General features: G+C 44.7%; 1 protein-coding gene across 2 annotated transcripts in view; it reads left to right on the top strand.

Annotated features, from left to right (window-relative positions):
• Positions 1-19133, top strand: part of RABGGTB (Rab geranylgeranyltransferase subunit beta) — a 231668-nt gene that overhangs the window by 119088 nt on the left and 93447 nt on the right. For both annotated transcript variants that reach the window (XM_085602257.1, XM_085602256.1), the window contains exon 6: positions 4225-4335. In XM_085602257.1, the coding sequence (XP_085458383.1) occupies positions 4225-4335 (111 nt within the window). The remainder of the gene's footprint in view (positions 1-4224; positions 4336-19133) is intronic.

Here is a 19133-nt window from a genome sequence, read left to right as displayed (position 1 = left end):
ATCCTCCACACTTCTCCACCTGCACGATCGGTCTCCCTGCAGTGCAATGCAGCGGGGATCGCAGGGCGGCGAACTCCGGGCGCACAGGGCTCCGGGCCGCAGGCCAGGTGAGACGCGCCGCTACAACTTTGCGGCGGCCGCCATTTTCTCTGCCGCATCGTCCGATTAGCGAGGACCGCACTTACCTTTACGCAGCGAGTATACAGGGCACCAACTGCTCCCAATTTATGCCGGAGGGACTCACAACCCCCTATAGTGGCCCAAAGGACTCAGATGCAGCTTATTTCAGGCGGATAATGGTCGGATTTCAGCTCGGCCGGGCAGAGCCCTCACAGAGGTCCAGCCATCTTGCCGTGCGCCCTCTAGCGCCCCAAAACTTCATCTTTTATTACAAAAAATTACATGCAGTAATTTATGTTGCATTTAACAACTGTGTTCAACCTGATCAAGTTAGATACTGATCATCCTAGGTATGAGGATATTACATTAAGTACTGGGAAATATTGTGAAGCACTCAGTTGTATTGTGAAATTGTTTTATTTTTTATATACACATATATACGCATAAATATAACATTTTTTAAAGTATTATGAATAGAGATAGAATATAGAACTGCTACCTGCTGTGATTTAGAGTAATCTGTGCACTTTGCGTAGATGCATTGACAGTGATTGCGTTACTGGAACATGGTATGCCCCTGTTCATTCCAATAACTTCAACAGCTTTTTTTTGTGTCAATGCGTTTTAATCCAAAAAAGGTGTGATTTAGTAAGAGAAAGATAAAATACTCTCTCTCTTTCCAGACTATTCAGGGAAAGGAGGTGGGGATTTAGTCAACTCCGGGGCAAAGGAAAACAGTACACGATTCATGGAAGAAAACCAAAGAAAAGGAGAGAAGCAGTAGTTGAAAGAAACGAAAGAGAATTCAGTAGAGGGATTAGTGAGAGGGGGGGAATGTAGGAAAGTGTGCGGTTAGGGGAACTAGCAGGTGACCAGGCTTCCTTCCATATTTTCTCCAGGCATGTAGGGCTGATTTTACATTAGATTTGATGTTCTTTTGATCCTAGCAATGAGAGCTTCTCACCAGGAGGGGATTTTTCAGTCCTCTAAAGTTCTTCTTTCTTTCATGGAACTTAGTTTCTACTACTGGCTCCTGTCACCTGCTTTCACCTGGGGGCTATCTCAGCAGCTCCTCCACAGCCTACCAGCACAGAATCCTTTATATAGCACTCCTCAGGCCCCATTGTTGTCTTGCTGGGCACCTGTGTCAGCAGCAGAGTTGGTGACCACGTCCTGATGAAGGCTACCCATATATAGGGCCAGTACATAGAAGTTTCAGCGGAACTCTCCACGGTGTCCCACCTCCCTCCCCCAAGCAAGTCTGTTCCCTTGTTGTCCTTCAGAAGGGATAAGGGGGCCAGCCATACTATCCTTGAGAAACACTCCCGGTCTCTGGATGGCACTTGCAGTCTAAGTCCTTATGCCAATCTTTGCAGTGGAGTCAGGTGCTGTCCCCTTCCAACTGGGCATTGCTCTAGCGTCTCTCTTGGGTCCAGAGAGTTCTCAACAGTTTGTACTCAACAGAGCATCGCCCAAATATCACGTTGCTTATTTATATCACCAACAGAAAATACATCAAACGAATAACATGTTTCTGGTGCTAGAGCAAAACAATCTGCACAGTAAAGACCAGTTCGAAAAAAAGCTAGTTTTATCACCTAGCTGCTTACTAAGCTAAATGCTTGGTAATAAAATGGAGAAATCACACCAAAGAAGAGAGAAAAAGTTGTTTTAAATTTAAAACTATTCCAAAATAATAGATACCTTCCAAAATAAGAACAGCAGCACAAATCCCATTTAGTCACCAAACACGCTTGCTCACAAAGACAAGCTTTTTTACGCAATGTGACAACAATGCCTAGCAGCTAGAATTTTCGAATTCAATGTTCTTGAAACTATACAGCCCTCCCTTCTTGGCCAGTAGAAGGAACAGGCTGCAATCCCAAAACTTGAGGAATACTTTTAGAACAGGCACGTGACCATGTTTACAATTCAAGATTCTGCGGCAGTTGTGGTGTGCAGTAAAGTTATACAGAAACTGTCCCAACGAATAAAGTAGGTTAAAACATCCAGTCAGAGCACCACAAAGTGTGCTCATTTAAAGCACTGCAATTACTTAGTTCAGGGTTTTCTCCATAATGTGCCTACAACAAACACATGGCACAGGGAAAAAAAACTATTTTATTAGCGTACCAATATCCTAAAGAATGTGAAAATGTGTTTAAAGTTCCACTCTCTAAGGCAGAGTTAAACACATTTTAAATGCATGCAGCCAGGGAAAGAGAAGTGTAAATGCTGTGCAGCCTTAACGTAAGAAAATAAGTTCCACATCTTTTGGGCCAGTGCCACTGCACCAGCTGCACTATTGACAGCATGGCCCCAGGGTCTGCTAGATAACTGCACTTATGTGGGCCTGTTTAATTGTAAAATATATCATTATTTGTTGTTTAGAGGAGTTATGTCAAATTTTGCCACCAGTGTCACTGCACCTGCTTCACCATTCAAATCCATACCCTATTGCCTGCAAGGTAACTACACTTGTGGCTGCCTGTTTATTAGTAAAATATAGCAATATTAGGTGTTTAGTGGGGTGCCTAAAGCTTTTGGTCCCGGTGTCAGAGAACCTGCTGCACCATTGTAATCATGGCTCTAGTGCCTGCTAGACAATTACACTTGTGATTGTCTGTTTAGTAGTAAAATTTAGCAATAATCTGTTTACTGTAGTCCATAGAACTTTTGACCGCGGTACCGCTGCACCAGTTAAATCAAACCCCTTTTAACTGCAATTGTGAATGCCTATTTAGTAGTAAAATATAGCAATATTTGGTGTTCAGAGGGGTTTGTAGAGCTTAGGGCCCCAGTGTAACTGCACTTGCTGCACCATTAAAATCATGTCCCTAGTGCCTGCAAGGTAACTGCACTGATGACTACCTGTTTAGTAGTTAAATATAGCATTCTTTGGTGTTTAGAGGGAAAGATAACTAATGTATACGGTATGCAGTGTTAACCAAAAGAAAAAAAAAGTTCAAACCACCAGCGCGGATGGAAATGAGTAGTTAGGCCACGGGATACTAAGAGAGACGTAGAAGGGAGAACAGATTACAACCAATAGAAATGGAGACAAGTAAACAGGCAAGCATACTGACCAATAAAAAGTGAAGGTGGGTTGTAAGTCCCTTTTATTATATACTAAAATCAATCGATTTCACAAGCGCTGTGCAGACGAAACCTAAAAGGCAACTTTGAACATGCACTATTGATAAATGCTCAAAAAAGAATTGATACTGACTTTTATGTCTAGGGCTAAATATGGCAAAACTGTGCTGTGGCGCATATTTCACCCATAGTGTGTAAATCAGTAAAGCATACTTAGCAGTCATTACAGATGTACACTGTGAATGCTCACTCCAATTATATGGCCTAAGCCAGATCAGCACTAATCCCTGAAGGGTCCCTTCTACGAAAGACTACCTGTTCACAGATATCAAGCTAAGCTAGAAGTTATCTTTGCATACCCTCGGTCTGTACATGTGTGCACACATGTTTGTGTGTAACAAGTCCAGAGCCTCTTACCCTGGCAGTGCAGCTGTGGGCTTTCTATATTAATTGGACTTTAGCGGTTAGCACTCTGTTCATCTTCACAGAATTTACAGTGAGTGAGATTCGCTCAAGTAGTAGACTAACAGTGAAAATCCAGGGGGATTAAGGGAGTAAAACACAATTGCTACAGACGGAAATGAGATTTGGATCCTTTTTAGGAATAAAAGAAAGGGTAGGGGAGATTGTCTCCTAACACCAAAAAACTCTGTTACTGTCCTTAAAACAACACGTCTGTTTTTTGGTAAAGAGAGTGTATTTGCATGACGATAATCCTATACAACTGAATTATTTCTACTTTATGAAGTAAAAGTAGTTATGTGAGAAAGTACAAAGGTAAAGATAACTTCTGAATAACTGTAGAAGGCAAAAGCCAGGAAAGAATACTTGGTTTCCCTTGATGAAACCAATTTAGCAAAATGCATTGAATGTTCAACAATGATAGCAGAACAGTGCAAAATCAATGCAGATGTGTGTGTGTGTTTGGCATGTAATTAATACATGTAGCAGCAGCCAAAATGTTTACATAATACATATGTACATGACCGCTTGTCTTGTTTATTTCAGGGGAAGTTGGATGCCATTAATTTAGAAAAGGCTATTGAATTTGTTTTATCCTGCATGAACTTCGATGGTGGATTTGGTTGTAGGCCAGGATCTGAATCCCACGCAGGCCAGGTAAGAAACTTTATTTGATAAGGTGATGCTAGATTATAGTATGCCTTCATTTGTGGCCATGAAATAAAAATAACTAGTTAACCTATCACTCAGTCATGGATCTTAATTGAAACCTTAAACACCAAATAGTCCTGCCCTTAATCCTGAAGCACTTTTACACTACTTAACATTCATTTATCAAGGCTGTCTGTAAACTGAGATGTTATCATTTTTATTTAAAAAAAAAATAAAAAATTCAAACGTCTGAAAGAGACTCGATTGTGAAAGTGGGGAGGAGGGGGGATGGATTTGGTTTCATAAGCTTCTGTAAAAGAACATTGGAAGAAAGTGAGGGAACTGGATCAACATGGAATATTCAGCACTGCACTGTTAGCCTAGCTGGAAACCTCTATACTCGGGTCATGTCATCACAGGCATTACAAATCTGATACCACCACTGAGCACTAAATTCAGTTCTTTTGGACATTAATGACGTTTCATCTAGCGGTTAACTAACATTATATACGTGTAAAATGTTCATGAATGATAAATCAAATAGCAGGCCCAAACCCAAGTGAAAGAAATAGCGAAAAGATGACTGTCCTGCAAAAAGAGAAATTAATCTACTCGACATGTTCTGCAGGTTCCACTTGGATGTTTGTCCTAGACTTTGGGTACAATTAGTATTAGACACGGATAAGTATGTGAATAGACCGTCTGGCTGCACCTTGGAAAATGGAAAAATAAGGCGGTTTCTCAGTTACAGCAGCATCTTTCCCTCCTGTGGACTTTTCCCATGGGATTCTGATACACGTTAGCGTTTTGTTAGCATAAGCTTTTCAGGGTCCATATTCATCTGTAAATTGATTGCCTGGACGTTTGTGACCACAGTTTGCAAACAATTGCTTGGATTATCTGATGTCTTCAAATTTGTTGAAGAAAAAATGGAGAGCAAGTCCTGTGTCTAGTATGTATAGTGATCTTTTTGATGGAAATAAAAGATGTGTGCCCCCCCCCCACACACACACACACACTCAACTCACACTCACACTCACTCTATTCTAGCACCCACAGTTCAGGGGCACCAAGCAGACTGAGTGGACTCACTTGGTCTGGTGACCTACATCATCTGTCCTCCACCTCCTTCCCCACCCAAGACCTTCTCCTAACAATGCTCCTCCCAAGCCACAGAGAGTGCTGCTTTGAATACCCCAAGTACACTGTAAACAAGGAGTTTGTAAGTCAACACACATAGATGCTCACGTAGGAACCATTTAACATGACCAATTTGGATGAATAAAAAAGGCTAGTATCCCCCCCCCCCACCCCCCAAAAAAAATTCAACCACTAAATGCCAAAATCTCAGTAACCATTCTTGCCAGAATGCTGGACGTGAAGCTGACATCTGTGACTAAGCACCAGGAAACCTACTTAATATCTCTAGTTCAGGTAACTGTAGGTAAGACAACTTGTACAGGAAAACTTTGCTTACCTACAGGACACAATAGGGGTCAGTCAGGAATTACAAGCAGTGCCATAAGGGTAATAGGCATGGACGAAATGTTAATTAAGCCACTGTTATGGGGTAATTTTGGTAATTCCACATAACGAAATGTACTCAGTTATGGTATTCTGCCACATCGTGTAATTTAGGGGAGAAATTTAATGCGAGATGTACTGTTTGAATAATTTTTGAACATGAACGTTTTAACCCGGGCAGGTGGCTTTTTTACTCGGGAGGATTGTTTGGGTAATATATTAGTGCAAAACTACAAATTCGAATGCAAGCGGCAGGGTTTTGAACACTTGCGCCTGGATATCAACTCAAAATGAAATTTTCAAGTTGAATTTTTACCTGAGTGGTCCACTCGGGAAATGGTCATTTTTTTAGTTTAAGATGCATTTTGCTGTAATTTCACATAATTGCACTGCAGTACAATTACGTGAGTTTCGCACACCCCTAGTAATAGCATCACTCTTGAGTCGCCTTGTGTTTCCAAATGAAGCAAGCTTGGAAACATTACACAGATGGAAGGAAACAGCCTTACTCCTTAGCCTACCATTTGGGAGTATAGCTTTGTTACCTTACAAAGGCACACTTCACTTAAAAAGGATAAAAATCCATTTCAGCCCGAAGGTTGCACACAAACCCCCCACAGGTCATTCTGCCAAGCAAACTGATCTGTAGTTCAAATAATAACTAAATGTCAGAGTGTATCAACTCCCTTTAGCTAAACGGACTAAAAGCAATCCCAGGGCAAAACACTTACTTGAGAAATCTGGAACAGTGAACAAAGTCCAAGAACGTGGTGTAAGTGGTTACTGGTGTCAAAGCAAACCCAGGTATAGCTCACACGTTTATGCAGGTTGGAGCGAACAGGCTGCCTGAGGGGCCAGTGGGGAGTCAAACTGACAGTCTTGGAACACCTATTTAAGTTAAAGTCTGCACATTAAAATAATTGCAGCATGGCCAAGATGAGGAAAAACCAATGATCCAGAGGCTTGTATTGTAGCAGCCAGCTGATAGGGTAACAATACATAAACAAGCATTTGCAATGCAATAGGTTTCGCATTAAAAAAGTGTGAGCAGTTTGCATTGCTAATAATAATGCAACACTAGCTATTGGCATTGTAAATGATAATGGCATTTATTTATGTGTTTGTTTTATAAAATAGATAAAATAAGGCATTGTCATGAACAATGCCAATAGCTTAAACTTTTGCAAATGCGAGACCTATTGCATTGCAAATGCTTGTCTTTGTTTGCTGGCGTTATCCACAATCGTCGGCCCACGCACCCTTGTCATTGACATCATCGGATACGTCATCCTCAATGGAGATCACCCAAATACTGATTTTAATATAATTTCTCTTAGGGCTTTTAAACGTGTTTCTGTCTGCTGGGGAATGTAGATATTTATTTTTCCTACTATAATGTTATGAGTGCACATTGGTATTACTGTCTGCAGGCCTGCGGTGTTGGTGCCAACGTGAGAAACTTTTAAACAGTGTCAGAACGCGTTTGTAGATCGCCTCAATGTTGGCAATTTTTATTACAGCTGGGATTTTGGTGTTTTTTTTTTAGGTCTGCACAAATGTGCTTTTTTTGCAACCTTTGCAAAAGTTTGTAGCAACGTTCAATGAGTTAGTGAAGGTTTAGCTTCGTGACATTAGCATAAACATCGTGACACTGACAAAATATTCTTTTTGGCCGCTAAAACTGTTCTGAAGAGGCATTCTTTGCAGTTTCTAGTTGGGGTTCTTGTCCTCTTCAACGCCATTGTGGGAAGGAAATCTGAACATAAAGTAAACCTGCAGCGAAAAAAATATACATTCGTTTTCTAAAATGGAATGATATTAAAAACCTGCAAGAAGTGGGAATTGTACTCAGCTGTCCTGTTTTTTGGCTTGGCTGTTGTAATTAGCGTGTAATCCCGATGGAAGGAAGAAATGTTTGTGACAGTGTGAACAGGAAACTTTATAACCTTTGAAAATAACAAACATCTTCGTGAAAACTTTGCAGACAACACACCACCATGGAACGCCCGCCCCTAATTTCAAAGCCGTGCTTAATGGAGGAGGATTGTGAGGTTTGAAAGAAAATGTAAGCCAGCGCTTTTTTTTATTTTTTAAATAGAGTTTTATATAGAGCGAACTTGACTCAAATCGGGTATCAGAGCGCTTTACATAGCACCAGTTGCGTTACATGATCTATATTGCTGCCTTCTTCTTATCCATGGTGTTGTAGGCATGCTTTTGTTTTTGGTTGTTAAACGTATCTTGTTATTTTCTGAAAATCTAATAATCTATTTAGAGTTCAACCCATAGTTTCTGCTTTAGAGGAAGGATGTTTAATTAATCTCGTGTATTGGTGCTGCTGACCTGATTAACTGAATAAACAGTGCTTCCCGTGTGACTTACCTGTGTTGTGAAACAGCGCCTCCTAGTGGCTATCCGGGATATTAAAAGTGTGCACAATGTGTGAAAAGGAAAATAAAGTCGAACGCAATCTAAAACCTTTATTGTTTCCAACGTCATTGGGGAGAGAAGCAATGTAATAAATAAAATTTTTCTAAAAATTGCATGAACTGGAGTGAAAAGAGAAACAACCTTTGGCAACGCGGCCGCGAAAGTGACGCGAAAGTGAAAGTGATCGCAATTGCGATTACGATCGCGTGCAACGGAGGGCGCACGTGCACTGTAGCTTTAGGCCACGGCAGCACTTTGAAAAAGCCTGTTTATAAAATGTCTCGGCCAGATCAGCGCAAGCGCTGGATCAGTGAAGACCTAAAAATACATCAATATATTTTCCTACATGTTTAACTAGAAGTTAAAGCAGGTCCTTAGGGAGGCCTCGTGGGAGTATTGTTTTCAATCCGACATAAAAACAGTTGGAGATAAAAGGAATGTGGAGCTGCTGGTCTCCTCCTATAGGTTGAAACAGCCCCAACCGTATGCCCAGTGGAATCTCCCACATGGGATTCGTAGGTTTTGGTTTTTATTACGTTATGACTTAATCCCTCTCAATGTGTTGTTGTCTAAATGGTACGGCACTTCACCGTTGTGCAACCTATGTAAATTAAATAATCAGGACTGTATACATGTACTTTTGATTTGTCCTATGCTACGAAGCTTGCGCAAGAGATGGCTTAAAGTAATTTGTCTTCGCCTTAGCATTGTCACTTTACAAGATTTTCTTCATGCACTTTATTGCCCACCAAATGAAATGTTTTGTGCCTATGTTTTTAACTTTTTTAAAGGATTTTTAGATATTTATTAAATTCTCTGGAAGATGTGCCGGCCTGGCCATGTGGGATTGCTGGTTTGCAGTGTACCTATTACGATTTGAATACTACGTTTTATGATTTTTGTATTGTTGATGACTGTGTTGTTTTGTTTGTACATGCTTATGTGGCCCTCTTTGAGAGCCAAAACATAATAAATAAATTTGAAAATTTGAATTAGAAGAGCATCACGCAAACCCATCTTGAATGAGGAAACCTAGAAACCCAGTACTGTAAACTGTAATCCAGGATTGCTACACCACAACACTAACAGAATGGTAACAGTCCAAATTGTAAATCCAATAGTGATATAAAATACCTGAGAAAAATCACAGTTTTGTTTCTCCGTGCACTCACAATTTGAACCAATGCTTAGCATACATTTTAACTTTAGTTGTGTGCTACTACATCCGTTGCACTCTGTCAGTGCCCTGCATAATACCATTCTCTATGGGTCAGGAAAAGCCAGTTCCTAGGATGCGCACTTTTACATGAAACATTGTTTCTTATCACAGTTCCACTTGAATCAGACAAAAATAATCCAAAGTGTCTAGAAATTCAATAGTTTCTTTCATTTATTCATCCATTAATCCATGAGAAGTTGATTCCAACTTTCACTGTAATATGTACAACACAACGCTTTTTATGATACCCAATGCATTTCGGGTCGAGCATTGACCCTTCTTCAGGGGTCTAGAGGATAGATACACAAAACCAGATCAGACTCTAGTCCATGATACCACAATTATTCACTTAATCAAAAGGAGGCAGAAGTCTAATATATGCAAATGATGCTGCAAGGAAATAAATATTCAAACAAATCAGCAGACAAACATGAGAATTTGAGTCGCTCAAAAACTCTGTGCTATTCTCTTATAGATATGTCTAAGGCGGATTCAAATAAACCAACATTCAACAAAAATGTATGTGGTGTCAAAACACAATTCTATTTTTTTTCAGACTTGTATAAGGAAGAGGGACACCATGACTCCGCTAAAGTTCTGTCCTTGTTAAACAATATAAACCTTCCTGGGTTAAATCCAGATCAACAAACGAAAATAGATGCACCTATTATCCAGTATTAGGGGTGTCTTTCATAGATTCACATGCCTGAATCATTCCCCGTCGTCGAGACGGGAGCCTCCGGTACATAAAAAAGTAATGTCCTATAGACATACATAGAGAAAAATAGGCCTAAGGGCCTCCCCTTAGTCGCCTATCATAGTCCTTATGTAAAAAGGACCAAACTTCTAGAGCCAGCCAATCAGCTATCACCTCCCTCTAGAACCTTCCTGGCAGGAGCCTCAGTCCCTCAGATTTTCTACCGCACGTTGTGCTAGGGAGTCTCCAACCTGAGCTCTCCTCAGGATTCCTTTCAAACCAGCTTATTCACAGTTTTTGGTGACTTTCTTCTTCAGGATTTCAACGCTGACTACTTCAGGCCTCTTTTTGCTTCAGTGAGTGTTTATTTCATCTACATCTCCTGGCATGTCGGACTCCCAGAAGAAAGCCCTTTTCAGGGCTTGCTCTTCATGTGGGAAGAAGAGGCTTCATGTGGACGACAAGCATGAACTATGCTTGTACTGCCTTTACCCGGACCACGTCCCTAAGGACTGCAAAATATGTAGGTCTTTCCCACATAAGACCTTGAGAGACAGGGAAGGCCGCCTGCTTATCTGGCTGGACAGGCTCAAGGACAAGGACAGTGTGGTGTCCTCAGAGGCGAGCTTTTCCGGAGCCTCTGGAGTCTCCCTGAAGAGGCCGAGAATGACATCTCCTGGCCCCTCAGACGCTCCTCCTAAGAAGACGCACAAAAAGTCTTCAGAGGCAAGATCTTCGAAGTCTTCAGTGTCTGATAAAGTCTCTCTCACTTTCAAGAAGCCTACTCTGTCGGCCTCAAAAATTGCGACACCATCATCTGTGCAAAAAAGGCCATCAGGACATGTCTCCACAGCAACGACGACAGTGTCCACGTCCACAGCGGCGTCGGCCCGCTCGTCGACGACGACCACTCCATCATCATCGTCTGCAGGTACCCCTATCTCGTCTATTATACTATTAAAACCGTCGACTAAATCATCGTCGACGACGAAGATAGTCCCGTTGAGGGCCTCGTCGACGAGGAGCCCTCCGTCGACGGAAGAGTCGACGACGAGGATATCTATGACGAGCGCGTCGACGACGAAGGCATCGTCGACGAAGATGTCGACGAAGATGTCGACGACGAAGGCATCGTCGACGAAAGCGTCGACGACGAAGGCGACGACGAAAGCGTCGACGACGGAGGCTTCGACGACGAAGGCGACGACGAAAGCGTCGACGACGGAGGCTTCGACGACGGAGGCGTCGACGACGGAGGCGTCGACGACGGAAGCGTCGACGACGGAGGCTTCGACGGAGGCGTGGACGACGGAAGCGTCGACGACGACTGAATCGTCTACGACTACATCGTCGACGAGGGCTTCGTCGACAAGGAAAATATCGTCGATGGGGACGCCGTCGGTGACAGCCGAGCCGTCGACGGGAATGTCGTCGTCGTCGTCGTCCGTGGGACGGAAAACCACGGCGACTTCTGTGCATGGAACTGCTTCCAGACCACAGATTACCCCGGAAACAACATCTCCAAGCAAGGTCCAAACCAATTTACCTCTGGAGATCCTGCAGAGCGAAGAGTCCGAAGAAGAGTTCTTCCAACAGGCTACTTCCCCTTCCGAGCTGTTTGTCAAATGCCAAAGCACGGACGAGGAGCAGGAAGGTTCAAGTGCGCAGGAGCGCACCGTCCAGGAACAAGTCCGCACGGAGGTCACCCCAATGGTCTGCCTCCCTCTGGCAATTGTTAAGGACCTCAAGTTCCTTATCAGGGATTACAAACGTTTCCCGGAACCGCCAACACAGGATACAGGGGTCCCAGTGCCAGTTACTAACCCCCCAGCGACAGCCCCAAGGCAATCACGGCAGGTAACGCAGGTCTGCCACGAGCCGCCACCTCAGGTGATAGACTCGACGGATGAGGAGGCTGAGGAGATGGAGGAAGGTGAGGTCCCGGGAGACCTGACGGACCAGGATGAGGAGGAGGAGTATGTAGCATCTTCACCACCTTCCCCACAACCGCGCCAGGCGGATTCACCACCTGTGGATATCGGTGGTTTTCATAAGCTAGTGGAACGGGCTGCGACGCGGTTCCATATGGTCATGGAGTCGATGGAGACTGAATGCTTCCTCCTTGACTTTAAGGAGCAGACGAAGAAGACGACCAAGTCTATCCCTATCATTGACTTCCTCTGGGACCAGGGAAAGAAGTTGATGCAAACGCCAGCTTCAGTTCCTGCGGTCGTTCCGCGCCTGGATAAGAAGTATAGAGCACCATCCACGGCGCCAGCTTGCCTGACTGGCCACCCGAAGCCGGATTCTGTCGTGACCCAAGCGGCCCAGAAAAATTCACGCAATCCATCCTCGCCTCTGTCAGCACCACCAGACAAGGAGGGCAGAAAGTTAGACACAATAGGCAAAAGGTTTTCGACCACTTCGGCTATGACCATCAAGGTGGCCAATTCTATAGCCCTTTTAGGGCGTTATAACCGCCAACTTTGGGAGGATATTGCCCCTTACTTAGCAGAACTTCCGAGTGCCACACAGGATGAGGTGAAAGCACTCCTTTCCGAAGGCCAGTCTTCTGCGGCAGAGATCATCGACTGCGCCATAGATGTAGCCATGACAGGCTTCCGTCAACTGGCTGGGGCGGCTGTCCTGCGCCGCCAAGGATGGCTCAAAGCAACATCGTTCAGGCAGGAAGTGCAGACGAAGGTGCTAGATATGCCCTTCGACGGGCAGCATCTATTTGGAGATAAAATTGATGAGGCGCTCCAAGCCATTAAAAAGGACACGGACACGGCTAGAGCGCTTGGAACCTTGCAGGCACGGAACCAGTCCTTTCGAGGCAACAAATCTAGAGGTCAGTCCTCCTACAGAGGATCATTCCAGAATAAGTCCTCATATTCGTTCCAGAACAAGGCCCAGTACCAGCAAAAGCAACAACAGGGTCGACAATCATCTTACGGAAGATCCAGTTTCAGGGGTAAGAACCAGAAAAGGGGCACAGGCGGACGCCAGTGACCGCTTACTCCAGCCAGTCCAGCTACCATCTTCTTCTACACAAATTGGAGGAAAATTGACCCATTTCCTAAAGAATTGGCGCATCATCACCTCAGATCGTTGGGTGCTCCAACTTCTCAGATTCGGCCATTCCCTAGAATTTACCGCCATACCGCCTGCAACCCCTCCCCGCAGGTCTCCTCACAGACATCTGCGACTGCTGCTCCGGGAAATATCGGAGATGTTAAGGAAGGGAGCTATCGAGCGAGTTCCATCAGCTCAGAGGGAGAAAGGATTCTACTCCCGTTTCTTTCTGATACGCAAGAAAGAAAAGAAGTGGAGACCCATCCTGGACCTCAGGGCACTCAACTCTTTCCTGAAGAGTCAGTCGTTCAGGATGGTGACGCTCCAAGAAATCCTTGGCATACTGGAGGAAGGAGACTTCATGACATCCTTGGATCTTCAGGATGCTTACTATCACATCCCGATACTCAAGGGGCACAGAAAGTTTCTCCGTTTCGAAGTGGCAGGACAGCACTACCAGTTCAAGGTCCTTCCGTTTGGCCTCAAATCCGCTCCGCGGATTTTCACCAAGTGCCTTTCTCCTGTGGCAGCTTTCCTACGCCAAATGGGTCACCAAGTTTTCCCCTACCTAGACGACTGGCTGGTCAAGGCGCCTACGGCCGTAGGCGCAACCAAATCCTTCAACGCTTGTACCAATCTTTTCAATCATCTAGGATTGACGCTGAATCTTCAGAAATCACATATGTCCCCAACGAGAAGTATCACCTTCCTCGGGGCTACCTTGAATACGGAATGCGCAAGGGCATTTCCCTCAGCCGAAAGAAAACACAGGATCATATCCCTGGCCAAAACGGTGCAATCCAGGAAATCCCTGAGAGTTCGCACCTTCAAGTCACTTCTGGGAATGATGTCTTCCTGTATACTACTCATCCCTCACTGCAGGCTGCGGATGCGCCCACTGCAGGAGGCTCTCTCGAACCAGTGGACTCAGAGTGCAGGTTCATTCGAGGACATTATAAACATAACACCGCGATTATCCAGGAGTCTCGAGTGGTGGAAGGATTCCAGAAACCTCTCGAGAGGATTACCGTTCCTGCTGCCAGCAGCGCCATTGGTGATCACCACAGATGCATCTCTAGCGGGATGGGGAGCTGTCCTTCAGGACCTCAGAGTCAGCGGCAAATGGTCGGATCGGGAGCAACACCTCCATATAAATCTGCTGGAGTTGAGGGCTGTGTTTCTAGCTCTGCAGGCCTTTTTACCACGCATCCAGAACTCCCAGGTGCTCGTCAGGACGGACAACACCACGACGATGCATTACCTGAACAAACAGGGAGGAACGCGTTCGCTCACGCTATCGCGCGAATCGCAGAGGATCTGGAACTGGCTTGTTCCCCAGGGGATTACGCTCAGGGCGGACTACGTCCCGGGAAAGGACAACACCATTGCGGACGCCCTAAGCAGGCAGAAATCCCTCTCCCACGAATGGGAGCTCGACGAGAGCGCACTAACACACGTATTCTCGGAATGGGGAGTCCCAGGAATCGACCTGTTTGCCACCAGGGAGAACGCCAAATGCCCAAGCTACGCAAGCTGGCATCCCCAACCGGAGTCGCTCGGAAATGCCTTTTCCATAGGATGGTTCAGCGTATTTGCGTACGCTTTTCCACCGTTCCCGATGATTCCCAGGGTCCTCAGGAAGATGAAGGCGGAGCCCTGTACACTAATTCTGATCGCCCCGTACTGGCCGAGGCAGCACTGGTTCTCGGACCTTCATCGCCTCTCCATCAGAACGCCGATTCGTCTAACACAGCACCCGAACCTGCTGACAATGTCCAAAGGACAAGTACAATTCCCGAACCTACAATCGCTCAGGTTATCGGCCTGGCTCCTGAGCACAGAGAGTTTTGCCAATTGAACATCCCGCAGGACTGCAGGGATGTGCTAGCAAAGGCGAGGGCGGACAGTACCAACAAAACCTACTCCCTCAAATGGAAGCGCTTCTGCGTTTGGTGCTCAGAGAAGGGCCTGAAACCGCTTCATATCACACCCGAGCAGATATTACCTTATCTCCTGCACTTGGCACAGTCCGGACTAGCGCATGCATCCATAAAGGTGCATCTTGCGGCAATTTCACGTTTTACCAGGACTTTTCAAGGCCCGTCTCTCTGGTCCAGCAGACTTGTAAAACAGTTCCTTAAGGGTCTTTATAGGTCCTTTCCAAGGCCCCGACGGGTCCCACCGACTTGGCACCTCAACTTGGTCCTTAACCAACTCATGAAGCACCCCTTTGAGCCCATTCACCGAGCCTCCATCAAGTACATCTCATGGAAAACGGCTCTATTACTTGCACTCACATCTGCCAGGAGGGTCAGCGAGTTGCAGGCTCTCTCCATTCAGGAGCCCTTCATGCAGTTCAAACAGGACAGGGTGGTGCTGAGGACAAATCCCAAGTTCATACCGAAAGTGCCTTCAGACTTTCACCTCAACGAGCCGGTGGTCCTACGCTCCTTCTTTGCCAACCCTACCACGGCAGCAGAGAGGACGCTCCATTCTCTGGATCTCAAACGGTGTCTTAAGTTTTATATGGACAAGACAAAAGCATTCAGAAAGTCTTCACAGTTATTTGTGGCCTACAGCAGACCAAGGCTGGGTATGCCTCTTACAAAACAGAGCATCTCAAGGTGGATTTCTTCTGCAATAGCGTTCTGCCATGAAGGGGCCGGACGGCCGTTGCGAGACAGGGTAGAAGCACACTCCACCAGAGCGATGTCCACATCAGCAGCGCTGTTTGCTGGAGTGCCGATTTTGGACATCTGTAGAGCGGCGACGTGGAAGTCACCGCATACCTTCTCCAGACACTACTGCCTGGATGCCGAACTTACGAAAGATGCGGCAGTGGGCCAGGCGGTGCTCCGCCATCTGTTCCAGTGAGGTGAGCCTTCCAACAACCCGCCTTCCTGGTATGCACATTCTTTACTGTTTTACTGTTTTGATGTATGCCAATGCTTTGAACTGTTATGATAATGGTGTATTATCTCAAGTACCTTTCTGGCATGTTACATCGGAAATGTGCATAATGTATTGCTAACTACTCTGATTCAGGCATGTGAATCTATGAAAGACACCCCTAATACTGGATAAGAAACGCGTTACTTACCTGTAACAGCAGTTATCCAGTATTGGTGTCTTTCATAGATTCACATGCAACCCTCCCGCCTCCCCTGGAAGGACTCACGCCTCTCTCTAACTATATTACGCCTACCTAGCTTGGTGCGTACGAAAATCTGAGGGACTGAGGCTCCTGCCAGGAAGGTTCTAGAGGGAGGTGATAGCTGATTGGCTGGCTCTAGAAGTTTGGTCCTTTTTACATAAGGACTATGATAGGCGACTAAGGGGAGGCCCTTAGGCCTATTTTTCTCTATGTATGTCTATAGGACATTACTTTTTTATGTACCGGAGGCTCCCGTCTCGACGACGGGGAATGATTCAGGCATGTGAATCTATGAAAGACACCAATACTGGATAACTGCTGTTACAGGTAAGTAACGCCTTTCTTACATATGATGAGGTATATAGGGCTATAATGAGCTCAAAGAAAGGGAAAGCAGTTGGGCCGGATGGTTTACCCTCGGAAATATATATATGCTTGGTAAAAGAGATCACCCCTTTCCTAACTACCTTGTTTAATGAACTTTTACAAGATGGTATTCCTCTTCCTCCCTCGTGGAATAAAGCTACAATATCACTAATATTGAAGCCTGGGAAATCAGCTTCAAATTGCGAATCTTACAGGCCAATCTCAATTTTGAACACCGATTACAAGATCTTCGTTTCCATCATGGCCAATAGATTGGGAGGAGTCGTAGGTGCTCTATTACATCTAGACCAAAAGGATTTCGTCAAGGGCCGTCACCTGTCTGATTTAACCTATGATTTCATTGGAGCCATTGATATGGCTTCAGCACGGTCTCTTCCTTTGGCGGGAATGACATTGGATGCGGAGAAGGCCTTCGACAGGGTCAATTGGCTGTTCATGTCGGAGGTCTTAGCCAAATTTAAGCTAGGCGATAAATTTAGACGAGTTATCTCTCTTATATACTGCAATCCATCGGCGAATATCATGGTTAATGGCTCCCTCACAAAATCTCTTGCGATAACAAGGGGTACGCGTCAGGGATGCCCTCTTTCCCCTTTATTATTTAATTTATATATTGAACCCTTTGCACAGATGTTGCGAGATGACATTAGGGTGTCTCCATTTAAATGCGGGGAGTGGGAAAGGAAAGTGGCACTGTATGCCGATGACATCCTTATTCTGACAGACAACTTGAATATGGCATTCTCAGCTGTTATCGAACTAGCCCAGAAATTTGGATCTGTTTCAGGCTATAAGATAAACACCTTGAAGACGGAAATTATGGCCTGGAATATGTATGTAGACTCATCTTCCTTCCTTAAAAACCGATATAAGATATCTAGGTGTCCATATCCTACATGAAATTGATAAAATTCCCTCTCACAATTTATCATTAATTACAAAAGAAATCAGAAAACTATTGAAAAATTGGGCCAACTTACCTTTGTCAATGTTGGGTCGGGTTAATCTGGTCAAAATGTCAATTTTACCAAGGTTTACTTTTCTTTTTGATTGTATCCCCTTATTTTTTGAGAGTGTTTCTCTAGCAAAAATACAGAGTGAGCTTAACACCTTCATCTGGGCTTCTAGAGGGTCCAGGATCGCTTGGAAGAAAATAAGAAGACGTAGAGAGAAGGGCGGCCTGGCAGCCCCAGACCTGCAAATATATGCTTGGGCCTTCCAATTCGCCCATTCACGGATGCTACTAAAGGTTCCAACAAGTAGTGGTATGGGTTTGATGTTCCTGTCCATGCTAAGAGTGAGTGGCTTTTCCGAAGATGGCTTTCTATTTAAATATGGAGATCCCAAGTTTTTAAAAAAAGTTAGATTAAAGGTTTTATGGGGTTTGTTAAAAACTTGGGTTAAAATGCGAGCTGCAATGAAGATGGGGTATTTTTCTAACCTAGCCCCAATCTGGGACTCGCCTGGGACACCTGAGTTCCTAAAGGATAGTTTGTCCTTACAACTGAGGGTAGCCGGTATAGCGAGGTGGGGTGAACTTTTCGTGGAGGGCTCACTGATCCCTTGGGAGGCCCTCCGGGAAAAGACTGGCTTTTCTATCTCCAGATTCAAATTTCTCCAGCTCTCTAGCTGGGCCACCACAAATTATGCTATTAGAAGCAACTACATTCTAGGTAAGGTTACACAGTTGGAGACACAGGCTACACAGAAACCTCCATTCAGAAAAGAGGTTGGCTTTTGGTATCGCACTATTCTTGAAGAGATCGATGGTGACTTTAAACTCCCAACTTCATTGTGGAATAGCTGCATTCCACAGGATGATCTTGAGCTGTTGTGGCTTAATTCGTGTAAGACACTATGGGATATTGTAAAGCCTGCTTGGTTAAGAAGGAATCATATCTTCACGATCCATAGAGCCTATTTTTCACCACAGAGGCTAACTAAATTTGCAAAAGATCTTCCTGTGTGCTGTGCTAGATGCGGTGAAGAAGCGGCGTCTGATGCTCACATGTTTTTGACTTGCCCTCTCTTATCGAGCTTTTGGTACCAAGTGGGGAAGGTTCTGTCTACCTCTTTAGGGATATCTATTACCCTTGACTTTCCTCTGATTTTCTTTGGATTAATACCCAAACTGACTGGTCCACCCAAGCATCTGCTATTTTATGCCATCTTAATAGCAAGAAGAGAGATTTGTATTAAATGGAAAGACCCCAAGCCTCCGGAATTTTTAGACTGGCAGGCTTCTCTCCTAAGGATATCCAAGATGGACCTTATAAGACCAGGAAGTAAGAAGAAGCAGGAATTTTGGAAACTTATGA

This window comes from Triturus cristatus, chromosome 4_2 (assembly GCF_964204655.1).
Source record: "Triturus cristatus chromosome 4_2, aTriCri1.1, whole genome shotgun sequence".
Taxonomy (NCBI): Eukaryota; Metazoa; Chordata; class Amphibia; order Caudata; family Salamandridae; genus Triturus; species Triturus cristatus.
Note: the sequence above shows the minus strand (reverse complement) of the source record. Positions and strands in the feature narration are given on the sequence as shown.